Raw genomic sequence first — 21,094 nt, 5'->3', positions numbered from 1 at the left:
CCTGCATGCATGTCGTTACCGTCACAAGAACTCAAGACAAAGTAGAACGTCGGAAGAGATTGGGGAGGGCGATTTGGTCACGTGATTTCAATTCTCTCTCGTTTTTGTGTGGGACTATTGTAACGTGCAATGCCGATACGGTAGCCCGATATTAAAACTATGTGATTAACTTCTACGACTACAGCTGCTCGTACTGTCGGCATCTCATTGCGGCAAAAAAAACCAGATCGCGGCATGGCAGACTGTTGGGTTGGAGAACTTAAGACGCTGTGAAATTTGTGGATCTCTTTCGGCTCCAAAATGAACGATCCTCTGAGATCATAGGTTCGACGCCATGTAATACTTTCATGACGCAATGTTTTTGGAGGATAGGACAGTGCCCTTCTGAACTTTTTTCTTACACCACATGCAATGTCACGTGTACCCTTGTGTCCATAAATTTTCGAGAAAACATTCCACCCCGTTGATCACGTACATAAATGCAAACAATATACATTTCTACCTCGGGGCTTGGCCCTGAAATAAATCTTTCGAACCAACTTTGCCTTTCAAAAAGCACAACGTTTCTCCATGCATGTTCTGTAAATTTTATCTTCTACACAATCTGTTTCCATGATCTCAAGTCTTTCCTTGTATGGAATAAGAATTCTACGATGCCATAGAAAGAAGTTCGACCGTTTGAGATAAAACAAGTACTGCAAAAATAGGTATTAACTAATCTGAGACTCCGTACATTGGAGCTAGAAAAACTTGAAACTCTGCAAACGTGTTTAGACACACACTAATCACGCTTCAAAATCTTTCGATAAAGGATTCCCTTTCAAAAATAATTTTTAATGAGTGTTTGCTTGTGCTCGGATTTGCGGCCACCCTGGCGTGAAGCACATCCATAAACTAGGCGCTGTGATCTGAATAAGTCGTAATTTTGTTGAACTTTTTGCTAATGCCTGGCCATTGTCACCGAGAATAGTGGCGTCGTTTACTCGTAGTGCTGCAGACGCATTTTTACTACCTCGCTAAAACCCTTTTGAATCGTAATTTACTTATCTGAGGGTCACAGGTCAAACAAGCTCCATTCCTCGTTAAACACTTGTGCAATTCCGCCGCCTTCTCTATTTCTCAACATCCTCAGTCCATTGAAACGCAGCGGCAGTTTGATTTTTTCTGTGTATTTTTATTGCGGGAATAAATTTTCGTAAATGAACGCAGTATAGGGATACATGATCTAATTGCCCCATCCATTCCCTTCATTACATATGGCAACGTTTGAAGCCTTTAACAATTTCAGGGAGGGTTTGAAAAGCTGTATCTAATGAAATCCTTTTATTGGAAGAAGAAAAGCTCTTTCTTGCATAGTTTACCTGAAAGGTGGAGACCGACTTCCGGTTAAATTTCGGAGCGACCATTTCTCATGAAATCCATGTTGAGTAAATATTAAAGAATGTTCAGGATTTGGGGTCGTTACTGCGCCCATTTATTTGATCACAAAAGACTCATTCTATAAAGTACACCGGAGGGCACTTTGGTGTATGCGTTAACGAAATCGACTGGCCACGAATTGCTGATTTTGGCGACAGGACAGACGATCAGACACACAGACGAGATCGAGACTTCGAACGCTGCAACTATGGGATAGCGAGGATAAATCCGAGCTGACGCGGTATCCCTTGGTGGGATTCTGTGTCCAAATGGAGGACCTCCTTTTTTCTGGAAATGTATGATACCCTCGATAAGATTCCTGTCCATTTTAAAGGATTATCCCAAAGACCTATAAGGCGGGACACAAATACCAAAGCCTCTTTTCTTCGGAGACGACCAGACTACGTCGAAAGTTTCGCTCTCAGTTGATGCAATTTCTCACCGGTTCAACTCTCTCTGCGGTGTCGTTGTTTGATTCTGTTCTTCTTCAAAACGTCAAAGTTTGACACTAGACTTATCCGCTTCCCCAAATATGGCGTCAGTTGTTTGGGTTATTGCGGTGATGGTGATGTCGGACCATTCAGATGACTTACACGTTCTCTCTCTTCAAATAACTTACATACAGAGAGACGTATACTCGTGTGTGTGTGTGTGTGTGTGTGTGTGTGTGTGTGTGTGTGCGCGTAATACACGTACCTATGTAACATAACTTTATAAAATGTCGAGTGTCTAATGCAAAAAGGCAGAGCAATGTAAAGATGAATTTCTTAATGAGTGGGTTCTCCGTAAAATACAAATAATAAATAAATATTTCAACAACATTTTGAATCGGGAAAACAGACCAGTGTTTTTCCAGCAACGTTTGCCCACAGCGACGTTATTAAAGTTTATGTAGCATACATTTTTTCTTCTTAGATCAGGCTCACTGCATTGAATTGCCTAGGGCGAGACTGAGAACAAACTTTTTACATATTGTACGCAACCTCCAGAAAAAACTATCTTTCAAAGACAACGAAAGCTGTTGACTGTCCCTGGTATTAAAAAAAAAACACTGGCAAATCATCGTGTTGAGGCTGCTCTCAAATTTGGCCATAGCAGGTAAATCATATCCTTGACGCCAGCTTGATCACTACGCGCAACAATTTCTTAATTTTCGATTGTCAAAAGTTTCTGCCGACTGCTGTGCGCTGACAGAACCGCCAATGAAAACTGAAGGATCAATTTCTGAAGCAATAAGTTATTGAGCAAATTACGCGCGGCTTGTTGTCACGGAAACGACTGCTTAATGGGAAGAAAGGTGTAATCCGTTTCGGAAGTGGCGCACATGTTGCCGCGTTTTTTATATCTTAATGAAGTTTGACAAATTTATTTCGCTGTCAGAACTTGCTGATGCCATCGCCACTAGGGGTTTACCCAGAATGCACTGGGAGAGAAAGTGATGTTGTGTCAGCTGCATTATCACTCGCCAATAAGCTTTCTACAGCATGGAAATTCATTCTTACCTTCTGTATTTTGTACATTGTGACTATTAACTTCAATCTTCAACTCGATACTATTGTAATTACACATGTCTTCACGACAGCACTGGAAACCTGACCACCTGAAATCGGTAGCAACCGCTTCCTCAGTCCTGTTCGGCGGTTGTGGTGTTGTCGTGGCAACGCCTGACTCACACAATTGAAGCGTCTCCAGCGATTCCACACATCCGTGGCCGAGCGGGCGCGACTTGGCATCTGCTTCCAGGGGGAACTCCGAATAGCATCCGTGGTCAGATTTGCACATATATCCAGACTCGACGCACTGTGGGTCGTCGCAATAACACCGAATCAATCCTGCAGAAACATAGACGACGGAGAAAATATCACGTATAGTTTATTTAATTAATTAACTGTTGAATATCGGGTTCATGATGTCAACAGAGACGAAAATTGTATTAGTTCTAATGGTGGGTTTCGGGCGCAGCCGATTATCCGGCAGTGCGGTTACCGGTTCAACGCAAACACGCCATGATTGGAAACGCAGAAAGTTTGAAATTTGTGGAAAGGTATATAAGACTAATAAGATCTGAGACACATTCGTGCAGGACAGCCTCGCTCTGGTGTGAAAGCACATGGATGGCGGGGAAATCGCTTTCGTGTATCCCACCATGCACGATTCTCCCTTTTAACTCTTTCTGTAGACGCAGAGAACTGCTAGAAGAGTGAGAAAAACTATTCCCCGGTTTGGAGTCTTTCGGTATACGTTAATTTTAGAGGGAAGTGCTAAGAGGACACATGGAAGTGTGTGTGTTCTTGTCTCGTATCGTCTGCGGTTAAAATGGAATGTTTTGATAAACGTGTATGTATTGACTATGAGTTCACGGTAATTAACGATACTGGCATAAAAAAACACACTATCAGTGACCAATCGCAGATATTAACAATGACCATCAAGCACATTTACACCAGCAAGACTTCCAAGCTTGAAAAAGAAAAGAGAGGGCGACTGACAAAGACATTTTCAGCGCATTTTATTCTGACATGGGAAAGTATCTTTTTTTTCAGACGTCGCTCAGTGCATACATTCTTTATTTTTCCAGTGTCATTGTTGTTTGTCTTCAAAGATTTGTTGCTGGAGTGACAAGGGGGTAAAGATCTCGTTGAAGTATAACGGGTGACCGTTATTCCACACCGCAATACCCTTCCCTGTGAGTCGGTGACGGGTCTTCGGTAGTCAGGATTTAAAGATCAAATTTGTTATGTCCATTAAATTCACCTGATCCGATGAAGGGGAGGGTCCGGAACATGGAGTTTGCCTGTTGGAGTCAAGGTTGCGTTGAACCAACCGTTTACTGGGGGGGTGCTTTGATGCGGGCGAGGGGGTGTCTGAAATAATCAGAGTGACCGGTGTTGCTTATCGTACTGTCGTACCCGGGATTGTTCAACCACGCGTTTCATACCAGCAAACAGCTGACCACAGTTTCTTTGGGTTCAATATTGAAAAACACACACGACCAATACATCACCCTTCGAGCCTATTGAAAGCAATTCATATTCCTAGACAATGAACCAATAAAAATACGGCAACAATTATTGCGTAGATTACAGAATAGAGCTGCAATATCACATTAATATGTATTTTGTATAAGTCAGCAGGCGACTTAATTTTAATCATTTCAATCTCTTTGGAGACAGCCCCACAATCCAGCTATTTCACCAGTTTATAAACTACAGTTAATGCATAATCTTTGGCTGGTTTCGGAAGCAATAATCAATTGCTATGGACATTGAAACTTCAGTAATGGAACGTCATTTCAAATCCGCGTCATAACCGATAAAGTGCTAATTAAGGCGCGGTGATAGCGATGTATTTCTGGAAACAATAGCGGCGTTCGTCCCGCCGGTAAACTTTGATAAACACCTCAAAACCCGGGATGACAGGTGAAGCTGTATCCAGATACATTTAATATGCAATTAGACCCCGGCGAATTTAGCGATCAGCGTTGATGAAGTGGGTTAAAATCGTCGCTGAAACCTGGAAGACAAAACAACAGTAGAAGGGAGAATGCACGGAGCTGACTCTGCTAAAAAGAAAACCGGTAGTTTTATTGGACCGACTTTATTTAAAATATATGCATGAATGGTGAACGAAGAACACATTGCACGACCTGCCATTCATAAATCAAGCATCGGCCCAGCGAGCCGGCGAACTTTAAACTCATGAAAATGCGAAATCTCAAACTCACGGGGAAAAAATGCAAGTCTACAAATGGACTCTTGCCATTGTCCGGTAATTAGAGCTCACAAAACCAAATCCATCCGCTAGTAGATAGTTTAAACATTGCGGAAGGCCACAGTGGAGTAGGAATTATGAGCTCTCACAGCGACCAGACAACAGGTGTTGTCCTCAAAAACAAACATTTACTGAATGGAACTGTAGCGACACTACTTAAAATTTTATCAAGTGGTCGGAATGTTGGGAGATGGGCGAGGGTAAACGTTAAACAGCTGCTATAAACGCTGTTGGCACGATCGATCCGTGCTCCACTCCGTGTAACCCCCGTGGTCAGTATTTTTTTATCGACGCTTCGGTGTCACGGGTTAGATACACTACCGCCGAGTCCCCAATGTTGTTTGTTTTAAGGCTAATTATATGTTTGTTTGTTTGTTTATGCAAGTGCCGAGGACTCCCACCGCGAAGGCGATGACACCGCGGAGTCCAGGTCGCAGACAGGCTAACTTGCACTTGCGGGTGGAATAGCTCTTTCCCTCCCATGACCAAAGTACAACACAACAGCGGGGTGACGAGGATCGGGCCTCCGTTTCACAAAACTTGTTTGTCGGGTGGGACTGTGTGTATAATACACGCAATACGAGCAAAACTATGCAGAAATGCCATTAAGGGCTGTGAGTGTCTCCTGAAAGGGGAAGCGGTGTATAAGAGGCAACTGACAGAATAATTTATCTGGACGCTCTTGACGAATGACAGACTGAAAAGCCACGCCACAATAATGGTCTCTATAAACGAAGCCACCGAGAGAATTCTTCAGTCTTTTACTACCGCGATAAACAGCCACTGAGAAAAGACAGAGCTGGCTCTGGATCGCATACCGATCCCACACTTTGTGCTTTCCCACCAAAAAAAAAAAAAAATCCAGGATAGAAACTCCAGCTGAGGACTGCAAAAGTTTAATGACCATGTCTATAGGTAGGATAAGTTAGCCCCAAACACTCGCTTGGTGTGGTGTGGTGTGTATAAGTCATATTTGATAGGCATACATGGTAAGTAAAAACCAACGGAAGAAACAGCCTGAGAGGCCAGGAACACCAACAGAACACGGACACAGCCGAGCATTGTTTATTGCTCCATTAAAGACTACATTCAGCGAAAAGACGAGCGCTATTTGCGCTATTAAAGCCAGCCAAATTATCCCCAATGCCTGGCTCCCCAAGTCTCTATTGGTTCCCAATTTCAAATTAGAACACAATGGCAAGATGGCGATTTTCTCTTCCCGTCCGCCTGGCGTCTTTTTTGTTGCGAGCCACATACAAAAGCTTGCAGCCGAATTGTGAAGGATTCGATCTGCCAATCAACAGTAATCATCTGATGATTTCCCTTCTCCCTAAAGAGCGACGTAAACCTAGGGGAAATGGTGGTAAAAAAGCACTCACTAAACTTTTTTTTCGCTCCTTCCGAATACAGCTTATATGATGTTGCTGCTACTCAGCTCCGGGTAAAATACGCCAGCGCGCTTAGTTGCACTCTGCTTAACCCATGAATGCCCCTGCGATACGTACATGCTTCTAACCCCGGCTATTTTTTGAGTGTTTGGGAGAGATTTATTAAGATGGCCCCATCATGGTACGCGGACGCCAGCGACTACACGATTTAGTACTTGTTAGTGTAGCATTAGACGTGTTTCTGAGAGATAGTGGCCAATTTGAGTGTTTTGCTAAAAACCACATGGTATCAATTATTACTACTTTCGCTCAAAAGTCCTCGCTGGCGACAGTCGGGATATCATCTTCTTCCCCCATCCCCTAACAACCGAAACGACAGACGATGTAGAGATTGCTGCGAAATTAATGATGACAACAACCATCTCGCGAGTTTACCGACAGTCTGGCTCGAACACTGGCCAGCTCGCCAGTTACCAAACTTTCCGTGGTCGTTAGATTGTCGTTTTTACTCCTCATGTTAAAAAAGTTCTGTTTGTTTTAGCATTACATCTAATCTTGAGTGTCTACCTCGATAAGATAGGTGATTGATAGAGATTTAAGTCTCATCAGTCACTATTAATGACAGTTAATGAGACAAAAATGACCCACGGATTTATAGCCCCTCGCTCGTTGTCAAGGCATCCACTTTCAAATGAGCCATGTCCCCTCTTTTTGTAAACTTACTTTTCGTGGCAGAAACGGGGACTGAAGAATGACTTTTCGCGAGGCATTCAGTAGATTGCCGTCCTGCATTGTACATAGTAAACTTCGAATGTTGTAACGAAAAAATCCAAACTTGGTTGCAGGCACGGCTGAACCCTGACCCCCTCTCTCACGATAACGGGTTCGGCACTGACTCGACCTAAATAATTGTGTATCCTATCCGTACAAAGGTTGAAAAACACTGTAGAATCTGCGGAGATATTCGATAAAGCGGAAAACGCTAGGCGTGCATGAAACCAATGGTTGAAGTTTCTGAGAACCATCAACGCGTATAAAATGGCTGTGTGTCGAACGCAATGGCGGTTACCGTTTGCAAACGATCGAAATTGAAAGAGTCATGAAACGAGTCGGGTATAGTTTGGCGACTTTAAAAGTAGCGGCTTTTGGATAAGTTTCTTCGCACAAATTGACATCTGAAAAGTGAATTACACTTTTCACGCTAAAGTTGCAGTATACACGAGGGACCTCAATGATTGCATCAAGCTCGTTGCATACCATCTGGACGTCGACCTCTGATGTTGACAAAAATCCATTGAAATTGGTCGACAGACAACTCGAAGACCCACACGGTTCACTTCCTCCAAGCGATATTGAAATCTACTGGAGCTTGTGATGCCTATCTTTGAGCCGATTCGCGTACTGACATCGCCCGAACAAAGCCCCCAGCTGTTGATATACGCCCCGCAAAATGCCGGCCAAATGCTACAGATCTGAAAATAGGAACGGCTCAAGGCTGTCGTAAATTTCACCGTGTTCAAAATTCAGCAAGCCTTACTCGCGCCTCCCTCCCTCCCTCCAGTGGCGCATGCCCGCAGCCAGCTTGCGTTACACCTTCCAGCTGCCACCGCCACGCACGGTGGGACTTCGAAAATGGCGCCTTCTTGTAGGGCTTCCTTTGATATCAAGTCGGCACTGAAGCCAGACAACTGAGCACTCTAGAGCACTCAAGTCTCTGAGTTGTCTCTTTTGTGCATCCCCTCGATACGCACCTGCCTATCTTCAGAAACGGATTCATTTTACAAAGCGAGGGGTTTGAAATCACCTTGCATTTAGGATATTTGGCGGGACAATATAAACACTTGTTATTTAGTGAAGCACCGTTTCTGGTTTCATTGCCAGCCTCTCCCTCTGCTGCCATCTTGGCTTCTCCAAAATCATGTGACTCACTTCTGAGGTAGCACGCAAAGAACACATCAATTTTCTTTAAGAGAACCTTGGTCAAAGTCTTCGATGTGACGGGAAATGCTACAGTAAACAATCTTTTCCCCCCTTTTATCGTCTCTGCAGAGGATAACTTCGGAAAGCCCTGGCTTAAAAAACCTGGGAACACTGCAAGTCTGTATCCCCTTACTCGTGAAACTCTAGACGCCCCAATGTCAGTAGCCCTGACAAGGATGAAACAAAGATATTCAGTTACAGTTCCCCAGCCTACAAAACAACGTGAAACTCATAACACGTTCTCGGACGTCGCCCTTAAACAAACGCTGTAAAGGAGACTACCATATTTTAATTTTTCGGATTAGCCGGTATATTTGTGTCTGTGTAACCGGAGGGAGTTTCGGCTGCCATTCTCTGTTCACTGTATAGAATCCCGCCACTGACTGATCCACGCTGGTTTTTTCCGAGCGCCGTCTCCCATTTCCACCGCGACGTCGTGTGGCTTCTCCCATGTTCGGGGCAAAAAAAAAAAGAGAGATCGTTTGAGTTGAAAAAGGTCTCGAGCACATGCCACCCAAACAGCAAATGGTTTGTTGGTTTTTGTTTTTTGACGAGTGATCACGGGGGCATTACAAGGCACGGATGGCCATTCATGCTTGTGAAAGACCTGGTGATTAAACTGAAGTATCTTTGTTGCCGGTCGGTTGTCTTTTTATTCAAAAGCCCCATCAGGCACAAGAAAGGACCAGCCCATGCGAATTACAATGTGAAAGACTATAGTATAAGTTAAACGCTTATCCAGTTATGGAAAGTGGCTATATGACGTGCAATTAAGGAAAAAAATGCCCAAAAAGATTCCTGCTGTTTTGATTAGTTCTTCTAGACTGCCTGAAAACATGGATTATTTTTAACCTATTCAGAATGTAAACTTTGATCCACTTCCACAAGGATTTGGCCATCACAACTCGCTGATGCCATCAGAAGATTTGGTAGCTATCAAATGCGTCGCCCTATTCCCATTAATTACAATCATAGCCTCGGGGTTGGACGTCTTCTTTTATTCAGGCTGGCTCGATCATTGATGTATGCTGGCTCTCTTGCAGCCTAGAGGCCGTTTAATGCATAAAATTGACCTTTTCCCTATGCTGGTACACTTATCCGACGGAGTCCACCTTTGAACCCGGCAATCTCTCCGCTTTTTCCCCCTAACGGCCAAAAACTTGTCTCGTACACAAAGTTACCACCGCCTCGTGTTCGATCAAGGCCTCCACAAACGCATAGTAAATATATGCTGGTGGAAGGGACCCTTACTGTTGATCAAGTCCAACTGAGAAAATATATGCTGGTGGAAGGGACCCTTACTGTTGATCAAGTCCAACAGAGAGAAGCATTGTCTCGACTCCGATGCAATTAATCGGTATACCCGCATCCCTAATTTCTGAAAACTAACTTTTGTTCGACTCCCGTGTATTTGTGTGACCTACCAAATTCGATTTTCTCGGTTAATATCAACAATTTAGAAAATACATCCCCCCCCCCCACCTCCCGTTTTAATTTGACACGCAATTTTGCCGTGTCTCCGGTCTGGTACGCTAATTGTTGCGGATTGCGACTAACTCGCTAATTTATTAGATACACAAAGAAGGGATACATAACGGAAGCGAGGCCAATTTTCAAGATACTCGCCCGGATGCCTGCTCAGTTTTACATGTAAAGCGTACAGTATGGTATCTGTAACAGCAGGGTGGAGACGTGCGAGACAAATTTCTCCGCTGTGGTGCTGCGATATGGTGCCTCAAGCTGTGAATTTATGAAACCGTAACGTCATTGCTTGCAGCTACTGAAATTACATTGGTTTATCTTCTCCAGTGGGGTTCGACCATGACATGGGCACACATCGCCACCAAGACACTGTCTGCTAGTAACAACATTAGGGTCCTTATTAATTACATTTATAAACAGCATATGGCAAGAACGTTTCGCACATTCGAGTAGCGCCAGCACTTGAAGGGGGGTTTTAGAATGGGAATTAGGCGTGCACCAACAACAAACTTAGGACTCGAGTGGAGGGTCGAAAAGAAAAGGGGCCAAATCGCGTTTGGTGAAGAGGGCTCTGAAACGCCCCAAAGGGGATTTGTCGGCCGCTGTTCTCATTTACCATTCAGACAGCAAATGCCGTGTGTGTATTGTGTTGCTCGTTGCCCATAATGCTGTAGCTAGTTGTTGCACCATTCCTCCATTGTGTACCTCTCAAAGGCAAACTATTATCACAGCGGCTATTCTTTCAAGGTATAGATCAGCTAAACTAAGTCAATAGTGGTCCCACTTATTCAGGCGCGCCGAGTTCATCTTTTTTTTATAAAAACGCGATCGACGTGGTCTGGGCCGATAGCGCCATAATGTAAGATATCGACCTCGCTCAAATCTGTAGACGTCTCCTATTTCAGTCTAGCGTTGAGGCTATGTGGTTTCAAAACGGTTGACAATGCCCAGCCACGGCGGCCGCTTCCCCTGTCAGCAATGGTACGGCTCCGTTTTTGGTCAGAAGTTGGAGTCGCCCCCTTTGGAAAAACAGACAGAGTCTCGAGCCAATAATTCTGTCGTTTTCTGATCACCCACCGGTGCCGCGGTGGCCGTGCTGTCCACTTCGCGGGTCACCGGGTGACCAACCCTTGGTGACAGGCACTGGGGTGACCGCATGTCTGCTCGCAGTCACAGTGGTAACTGGAGACGGGACACCGAAACTTGGAACAATACAACAAATACCTAGCACACAAGTGAAATAGTTCGAGTGGCGCTAATCAGTTTTCGTATGCAGAATTAGCTATTCAGAAACGCAAAGAAGCCACACAAACTCAACCAACACTACACAGAATGTTCAAACTAAGCATTTAGGGGCCCGAGCCGGCGCTGAACGGCTCCCTTTAGGGCCAGGAAAACACACAAGATATGTTGTTTTGAACAGTCAATGGTCACGCTTTGCTTATCAATAACAGAGCAGTAGACGAGCACGTTCGACTGTGTGTGTGTGTACAGAGGGACATATGTTTCCGCGATCTACGCTCGCTAATGCTCACATAACAGGTCAAAAGACGTAGAACAGAGAGTGACTAGCGTTCACAGGGTATGAAAACTTACCATAAGTTAGCTGTAGACCGCTCAAAACTGTGTAGAACAGCACAATGGAGGTAGTCCAGGGAGGACAGTGTATTCGGGTGGCCATCTTGCCTATTGCAGTCCCACACACTGTAAGCTAATGATATCCGATCCCTGGCTCTTCAGCCTATGCTACACTACGTATTGTGTTCCGCAGTACACACTTAAATGCACGTCGCCCAACGCCAACGTTAACTTCACGCGCAACTCTCGCCAACTGCCACTTTTTTGTTTTGCCGCATAGTCATAAAGGGGCAGATAGCCCTGCCGAACAACCTGACTCTCATTAGCCGTCGTCGCTAAATGGACGCCAAGTCCGCCTCTCCTGGTCTAAAATAAGGGAGGCGGAGATAGGGCGTTACGTTTAGCTAGCACCTAATTAGTAGTTAAATGTAACGAGGCGCCGAGCGGACGCGGGCGTTTACATTCTAAATACTTGTCACCACCTCAGTGTTGGTTTTATGTATGTTGTTGATTTAATGATCAAACCAATCTTTGTTTGCTACCTGGTCAAGATTTACCTCGGCGCGATTTGTTTTAATAATTTGTCCGCGTCGAGTACCGGTCAACTCTCGAGACGACCGATGAAGCTGGAGGGTTCGCCCCTCATCGCTCACATCATTTTGCCCCCACCTAAAGAGACGCTCTCCACCCTACGAGTGACTTGGCAATGCTCGGTCGACTACGGATCGAGGACACAGCGGAATTTCCCTCTCAGTGTCTGCCAGTAATCGCTCACGAAGCCCAACCGATGGTGTCAAAGTCTAAAAAATCGTCCTATGCGGGAGCTCAAACGACAGGAAATTGCAAATTAAATGTTCCGGGGTCGCTTTAAAAGCTAATCGTCGACTGAACTGTTGTAAAGTTCTTCTCAAAAGTTTTGATGGTTTACTCGGCAGTAGAAACACATGACTGAACGCGAAAGAAAAAAAAACGAACGTTTTATTCCTTTGATATTAAGTTTCCCCGACTGGCGCTTTACCAATATGCATTCTATTTTCCCTTCGAAAAATATTACCATTAATTGTCTTCTTGTTTGATCATTAGTGTTATCCGTTTAGATTCGGTGTTAGTTTTGAATAGTCTGTTGACATGGTAAATAAATAGTAAATAGTTGTAACAAAATAATGGTCGATGAATTCATAATGGGCGGTTTTTTTTTCTTTCCGCTCTCAAAGCGTCGCATGTACGGTCTTCAATACTATCCTCACAGAGGACTCGGACGTGTCAATGGTTGGTAAAAACTTTTTCAATGGCGGTATTCAGACACCCCGTGGCCCTCTCAAAGGAAGGGTCTTTCTGTGGGAGACATCGATACCCACTCAAAGACCCCTTCAAGTAGAACGCGGTAGACTAGAACTCCTTGACTCCCAGCCCCCTATTCAAACACAGGGCACGGCCGGACTTTTTTAGCTCAACGGGATCCTGGCTGGAGTAAAATAACTCACAAAACAAATCTTTAGAGACTTCTGCGTATCCGATTTCAAGCGCTGCCCGGGAGATCCTACCTAGATATCATCAGGTACCGTGCGAGAGGACCCCCCCCCCTCCCATCCCTGAATGTACGTGTTTGCGAACAGATGGGCTCGAATAGCCATTCGCAGAACCTACAACGGCGCTGACTTTGAAAAGTTTGCTACTTTGCACCGGAAGATGTCGCCTCTTGTGATGGCGATGCCATCGCTGCCAATCTAAACCGACGGTTAGTTGTAATATTTGAAGGAATTCGCTGTTGGAGGGTGGTACAATACCCGAGAAATTGGATCGATCTCCTTAGACGTCAGGAACAATGCAAAATACAAGAGCCTCCTCAAGTACTTTGGTCTGGTAATCGATTTGGAACTGGAACCACGCAATAGATGTCTGAGAAGAGCACTTCTGAATAGATGGGATTCACATGATTGTCAGATCCTGTCAAATAATATAGGGAAAGAACAAAGTAAGTAAGAAAAATCCTATCTCTATCTATGTACGTTCATTGTAGGGGTTGATTGTCGGTTGAAGGAATTCCCGCCCGAATGAAATTGCTTTGACAATGAACTTTGAACTCAGCTGATGTTGAGGACGGAATGGACAGACTGCAGTGCGTGTAAGGAGAAGCCAGGGCCCAGACAGTCCAATGGGAACACCTACCGGGAGAGTAATGAGAAATATCAACTCCCAAGCGCTTTACACTTTCCCCTTCTTGCATATATTCGCTGGCGTGCAGTCGAAGGTGAAACAAACATCACACGGTTTTCAACAGAGCACTGCCTACAACGTGGGCCTGTCAAAAGTGACGTGCACAGATCGACAGGGACAGATCTGATAAAAAAAAGAAGCCGGTGCATTTTTGAGGTCATTGCGATATTTAATAAACGGTGCACAAATAGAGGCTAATTTTGGCCAGTCTTTTTATCTGGAAACAAAGACCCAGGGAAAAAAACTCATTAGGCCCTTTGATGGATTAGGGTAGACGAATAGACAGATAGGGTATCAGTGCTCGAAATCGCGAGCCAGGGATCGACCATCACCTGAAGCCGACGTTAGCATTGGCGGCACAGTGGCACCAAATATTGCATTATCAAACAGGGCAACACGCGATTCAACCAATCGCCAACCAAGAAATCTGCAATGGGTCCATTTGACACTTCCCATCGCCCTAATCCTGACAGTGTGTTTTTTTTCCTTTCTACTTTGACTCCACGCTGTGCTAAAAGCTTCTATCTGTAAAGCTACAGAAAACCTGATTAGCGTCTGCGATAAGGACGCATTAGCGGGGAGACACCGCGATTGGGAATATGCCACGCTTCAAAACATATCACGTCGCGAAAGTTATCGTTTTGCTTTTTTTATGCAATTTCATTGAAATGGACACTCTAGGGCGCAGTCACTCTCCCCTTAAAAGCAAACTATGACATGCGCTCCATCACTCAAAAAAAGGAATAAAATTTCCAAGTTAAATAGTTTTTCATTTGTACATTTTTATGACGTCATGGCCACCTACCTCAGTCCCGCCTCAACTCAATTTACACAATAATAAAACCTTCGCATCAATGCAATATCAAACTCAAGGAAATCAATTCTTTACTTTTGGAAAAAACTGTTTTTCATTTAACCCAAGTTTACCGAGTTTGAAAACTGCGTTTGAATTCAAGTTCTCTCTCACATTTACTCGTACTTGCTGTAACTCGTAAACGTCTGTTCATTTTGTTTTGAAAAATTGAATAAAGTTCTTTTGAAAAAACAGGCATACTGAAATAAAGTTTCATTTATATTGGAAATCAGCTGGTTCTCGACGTGCAGACCCACCACCCCTTTCACAGGACAGTAGATAACGTTTGATATTTTCAATATTTTCATTTTATAAAGCAAAATAAATTTTCTTATTCTGCCCAGTAATTCATTAGCATGCAACGTATCGGCCTTCAGAACACGTCAATGTTATTGTTGACTAATTAATTACTCGTGCGGACTAAAATTCTCTAACTTCTCAACATTTACGTCACCCACGTACAGGCAGGGTCGACGAGTTTAAGCAACACAAAAATTATATTGTTCAAACAGAGCAAATGTACTGGAATAGAAGTTATACAGCTTATATGCAAGCTTATATTATGCGAATGACTCATGTATATTGTGGCCGTAGTGACGGATAGGTCTGCGACCGTGACGTCACGTCAAGTTGGCCGCTGCAGAAACTATAGTTCCGATATTTTGAGTTAAATACATTATTTTCTGTTCAGAAGGATATGAAACAGTTTTTTCCTCTTTATAACAAGCTTGTCAAACTTTCCCGCGAACATATGGGAAATAAACTTTAGCCAACTGAAAGCGAGGCATTTCGGTTCGAAAACATGCTTACCTCAAACGGCATAATGTTAAGGAAATTTATAGCGTGTTATTCTGTAGTGTGAAAGGCACTGCTTTTTATCAACTGAGCAATCTGTCAAAACATCTTCGACATCGGTCCAGTGTTTGAAGCAGATTTCAGTTCCGACGTCATTATGTTTTCACAAAATATCAAAGGTATACGTTACCGTAAATGGCAAACACTCGCTGTAACAGGTGATTAATGTTGCTTATCAATGCGAAACTAGGCAAATGTGTCAAAAATGATTACCAGTCTATGTAATTTGCTACGTTTGCAGAAGGCTTTGCGTTTACGTAAAGGTGTATATTTTTGACGTTGTAAGGCTGCCTACATGAATATCAACTCCGCAATGTGCAGATTTTCTTTTTAATTGACTTTTCATCTATTATATCATTTTATTGTCCTTTTAATTAGGAATATTCTCCTTTCGGGACGTTTATGGGCAACAAATTAACATATACCCTATACGTCATGGAGACTGAAGAACAGCAGACCACAGCGATTCTGCAATCTTTTTTTTATCACCCTTTGCAAACTCGATCCGTTGAATCGAAAAATACGGCTTTAAAATATTCAACATCTGGCTTTTAGAGTGAAGGTATTTTTACGTCAGAGGATGTCGCCAGTTAAGTGTTTCAATTTGAATATTCGCCGTTTCACAAGATCACTTTTCATGCGGTGTGTCGTCTGCACTTTGTTATGTTGGCGGGAACTGCTGGGGTGGTAAATCTCGGACATCGCTCCGCTTCTCGGAGAAAGTGTTTCCTTTGCGGCACTTTCTTTGCACCCTAAGTGCATGGTTTAATGCATATATTCATGTAGATTTGTCAAGATCTTTTCTCACGAGGTGGCCGGCTCTCGGTCCTGGTCGGAAGTTGTATACAGTCGATAGCTATTATCGGAGATAGCGAACCTTGCATGTAATTCAACGAGGTCAGGCTCATTACTCTAATATGCAAGCCTGAAGGCGACGCCAAGACTGATCCAGGAACAAACCAGTGGATTCAGCGAGGAACCTCCTCAGCGATGGGATGTCGAATGCCAGCGCGAAAACCACCAGGAACGACATCTTTCCTTCCCTCAAGTCGCCAGCGAAGGTCGCACACCTTACCAACTGACATTTCTGGAGGATGTAGGGCTTCAGAGGCGTCCCACTCGCCTTCGGCGCCCCGACATCGCTCCGTCCCTTCATGGGAAAATAGGAAAGGCAGCGCCAGGGATGATCGTTGAGATGAGTCACATCATACACAAACTCTCCTAATAACGCGCAGTGACTTTATGGCTGCGTATTTCTCAGATAGCGGATATCGCGAAAACGCATTATAAGATTTCCCCCGTCTCTCCGCGGAATTATTTCTCGATTTTGGAATTCCAGCTCTAATCGGGCGGCATTGAACGATCTCGTGTCACTCAAGCTTAGCCTCAGTGTCCGGGGCTTGATGTGCAAACTTAGCGACAAGAATAATTACCTTTCTAGTATCAATCTATCACAGCGATAAATATGATCTGAAATTTGTACTGACGATGAGAAATATTAATCACACTGACGTACCAGACACTAGTGAACATCATGAGAAAGTCTCCCAGCGAGCGCAAGGTCAGAGGTCATCTTGTGTACACCTGATCGCAGTATTTTAATTTGTTCCTATGATTCATGATTCATATCCTTAAAAATTCAATAACTACTCTTCCTCATTATCGAGAGGGGGAAAGTATAAAATCTCCGGTGCGTGGAAGTTCCAATGTTTGCAGAAGTCTGGCCGTTTGCTTGTTGATCCAATTATGGAACGCTCTTCTCCTCCGGGCATAATTAACGCAGTGATCATGATTTTTAAAAAGCAGGGAGAATTTCCGATTTCGCCATGACGAGGAAACTCTGTGATTTGTTTTTATCAATTTAATGGTAAAAAATTGATGTTGTTTACGTGCATGGCATACAAACGAGGACAAGAGAAAAAAAGTTGTTTAAATCACATTTGTGTTTGATGTAGATATCAAGGACTAATGACTCTCAATGGCATGCGATTGCACGTTTATTTAATTTAATCAAGGATCACCACAGTCACGTGATTTTAAGCGGGACTTGGCTCTTGAATAGATCAACTTTGTAACTTCTTAGGGACACATCTTCGACGCATTCACCAAAATGACGCGAAGTTTGCACTGATGTGCAGAACGTGGTACTGACGACGAACTTTGCGACACATCGACACGCGCGTCTGCGTTGGCAAAGCTCTCCTGTATTCCGCAAATACACGCCGGTGGTCTGGCATGTTTTATACAGAACGTCTGGGGCGACAAATCGCAATGGACGCTGCCTCGGCGGGTCTGACAAAAGACAGACCCAACTCGCTGCGAAATCCCACAGCATGACGAAATTGTCAAAGTGGTACCTAAGTAAACATTCACGTCTTGGCTTCGGGTCACCAAACTTGGTGGCGCTATACTGGACAGTGAAGAATTCACAAAATTTTACCGTCTTGGTTCAGGCACAGAGCCAGTTTCAAGGAAGAACAGCCACTTTCCAAGTTTCTATCACTCTTTTTTTTGTCACGAGAAGAGTTGCATTCCTCTCTGTTCTGGCAGGTAAACTACACCATTTTAGATGAATAGTGACGTCATATATTTGAGTGATATTTGTATGAAGTGGCTCGCAAACTGAATAGTTTGCCGAGTTTCAGTCCGGACTTTAATCCATTTGTGAGCAATATCAATAAACCGCCTACGGAAAGAGACCGTCGCCTACTTAATACTTTGGCTCCAACATTCTTTATGAGTTGAACAATAAGAAATTAAAAGTCGACGACCGGTCAATACATGATGAGCGACAAAACTTAGCAAAGAAACACCGCATCTAATACAGTGTAGCATCGATGTAAAGCGAGTTGTTGATTAGAATTATGGAAGATCTTAATGTATTAAGTGGCTTTATGCCAACGTAGGAGAAAATTGATTCTTGTTTTATAGTCACTCTATATGACGCCGTTTTCTAGTTCACTGTGTTGTATCATCATAGAAGAGAAGAAAGAGGCATTACTCGTAAGATTTTATATTCCTTCCGTTGTGTTTTGTGATTCAAACAATAGTCTAAAACATTACGGCTTTCCTGAGCGAAGTAATGTGGAACGATCACGTGTGGATATTGCGCAAGCCTGGCTTCCTTCGCCGCGGGCACACCTTGTAAGTCTGGACAGTATTAAAAAGCTGTAACTCGCGATGATATTTCAGTTACTTTCGTTCCATGAAACAAGAACAGATCCTTATTCTCCTCCCTAAATTGTGTTGTAAATACAATGTACAAAATGTTGGCCTAGACAGCACGACTCATTGCTTACAATATGCAATTTCATCGTTGACCGATGAATTCTTGTCCGGATCAAAATTCAGTCCTCAACAATCGCAGCGGACATTTCGCATATATTCACCACTGCATAGACAACCTGAGGAATACTATAGGCAATACGGCTTGATTTTGGAGGGAGAACAAGAAATAACATTTTACAAACACAACAAGGGCACTACAATATACACCAAAAGCTAGGCAAACGGAGGGTTTAATTTATCAACCATACACGCACACTCTATACTGAGAAGATGTACAGACAATACAATGTTTGGCTTATTCGAACACGCGTTCGGCAGTTGAACGAGAAATTCGATTTCGGAAGAGTAACACTCACGAACACATTATCCACAGTCCCTATAATACCTTTACATCTCGTTGAAACTGTCCCTGGGTAAATGAGCTTCGTTTGCCCGTTTTATAGACTCACATCATTGATTGCGGCGTCAAGAAATTGTTTGGTCGCTTTACCTTCCCGGAATGAAATGCGCAACAACAGACATTTGTCCATAATCGTTTGTAGTTTGCCTGACAGAGTGCTTGTTAGCAAAATAGCGCGAAGACAAAGAGCGAATACAGAACTGGAAGCAAAAAACAACATCCCTGAAATTAAATCTTACAATTTTACTAGAAGTTGAGCTTAATTCGGTTTAACATAGGAACTACTTTAGGCATGATCGAGGCGGCGTAATTTTGACAGGGCTCTCCTTTCTTCTTATTAGCGATATTACGATGTATTTCGGAACAATCCAGGCTCTCTTTTGTTTCGCGAAATTTATTCAGCCAGTCGCAGTCCACTGGACGCACGAAAGCCGTACTATCATTGTGTGGATTCCGGTTTGAGTCGTCCGACCAACCATTTGGTTCATGAACTCTAACATAGAAGGAAAATCTAGACAAAATGTCATTAAAGATCTATTGCGCACAATATAGTAAATAAATCGGCATTTTTAATGGCCTCTCTATTAATGGTGAACGGTCTCTGCCATGCATCTATTCACATCATATTGTTCATACGCAGAGAAAATATCGCAATTAGGGTTTTGCAATGAGAATTTAGTTCGGTGGAGTTTGTTATCTGGGCTACTGGCCTGCAGGAAGGATTTAAAACATTTCGAAGTAAACTGGTTTGTGTGGCTGATTGGTCACTCGACAACCGTCATTTCTGTCATTTGTTGCCAGGGAAGGGCAATGTTGTCACAGAGAAAAAACAAAGCAATCCGCTATGCAAACGACCAAACAGTTGTTCTGCAGCTGCGAGTTCGTATTTTGTGTCTTCCGCAGGTTTTCAAAGGTTGTTACTACCTCTTAAACTTTTGTTAACAACTGAGAAAGACTCTTACGAAATAACATGGGTTATAGTCTGACAACATCCCGCTTTAATCTCTATCGAATGTAAAAACACATTTAAAAAGATATGAGTATAGGTTCAGAAATTTGAAATAAGTTGCTACCAGCAGATTCTTGCGTAAACAGGTTCAGTTTCTTTGATGAAAAAAGGTGAATTGAGAATTTGAGCTCAAAATTACTATTGTGAAAGTAAAATGTCACATGAATAGCTGTAACGAGGCTGCTTACTACGAGGTTAAAGTTCACCGATTGAAAAGTGTATAATTGGGACATTAAGGGATGAAGGGTCCTGACAGCTTTCAGTTTTAATTCTCACCCGCCAGGCTCACATATCGGCTGTGGCTTTCTTGAACAGCTCATTAGACCACAAGCCGACGTGTTCCTCTCGGCTATTCCTTTCACCATGGTCTCATTTTGTCAAAAATACCCACTATTATTACACGTCAGTTATTGGGTTGTCACCCGTCTGACGCCATATTGGAAATGACGCAGACGATCGGCTGGCGACAGCATTTGCGCGTCCCATCTTTTTTTCATTTTTTTCTAATGATTCAGACGTCGTCGTGTCACTTGATCGCAAAACCCGTTTTTTCATTAAACTGCCACAAAATTGGTCGTTGAACGGATCGCCCATTAAAATTCAATTAGTAAGTTTGTAATATTTATTGATGGGAATGCAAAGCGACATGTTGACTGTTTACGACTATAAGCGAAAGTCCGTTAAGTGTCTGATTCGTGCTTTTGTTTGAAGTCACAAAACAGTGGAAGAATAGGGACATCGAGTCAGGCTAAGCAAAATCTAAAAGTGCGATATTCCTTGAAGCTTTGTGAATAAATCAACCGAAGTCTAACTTACTTAGTTCTTGATGAAAAGCATGCGAGTGCGCGGTTGAT

General features: G+C 43.3%; 1 protein-coding gene across 1 annotated transcript in view; it reads right to left on the bottom strand.

Moving 5' to 3' along the window:
* Positions 1–12,715, bottom strand: part of LOC139140439 (BMP and activin membrane-bound inhibitor homolog) — a 28,339-nt gene extending 15,624 nt beyond the window's left edge. The window contains exons 1-2 of the mRNA XM_070709726.1: positions 11,637–12,715; positions 2,922–3,251 (exon numbers count right to left, since the gene is read on the bottom strand). Of these exons, the coding sequence (XP_070565827.1) occupies positions 2,922–3,251; positions 11,637–11,721 (415 nt within the window). The 5' untranslated portion in view covers positions 11,722–12,715. The remainder of the gene's footprint in view (positions 1–2,921; positions 3,252–11,636) is intronic.
* Positions 12,716–21,094: the final 8,379 nt, after the last annotated feature.

Source organism: Ptychodera flava, chromosome 9 (genome assembly GCF_041260155.1).
Source record: "Ptychodera flava strain L36383 chromosome 9, AS_Pfla_20210202, whole genome shotgun sequence".
In the NCBI taxonomy this organism is placed as follows: Eukaryota; Metazoa; Hemichordata; class Enteropneusta; family Ptychoderidae; genus Ptychodera; species Ptychodera flava.
Note: the sequence above shows the minus strand (reverse complement) of the source record. Positions and strands in the feature narration are given on the sequence as shown.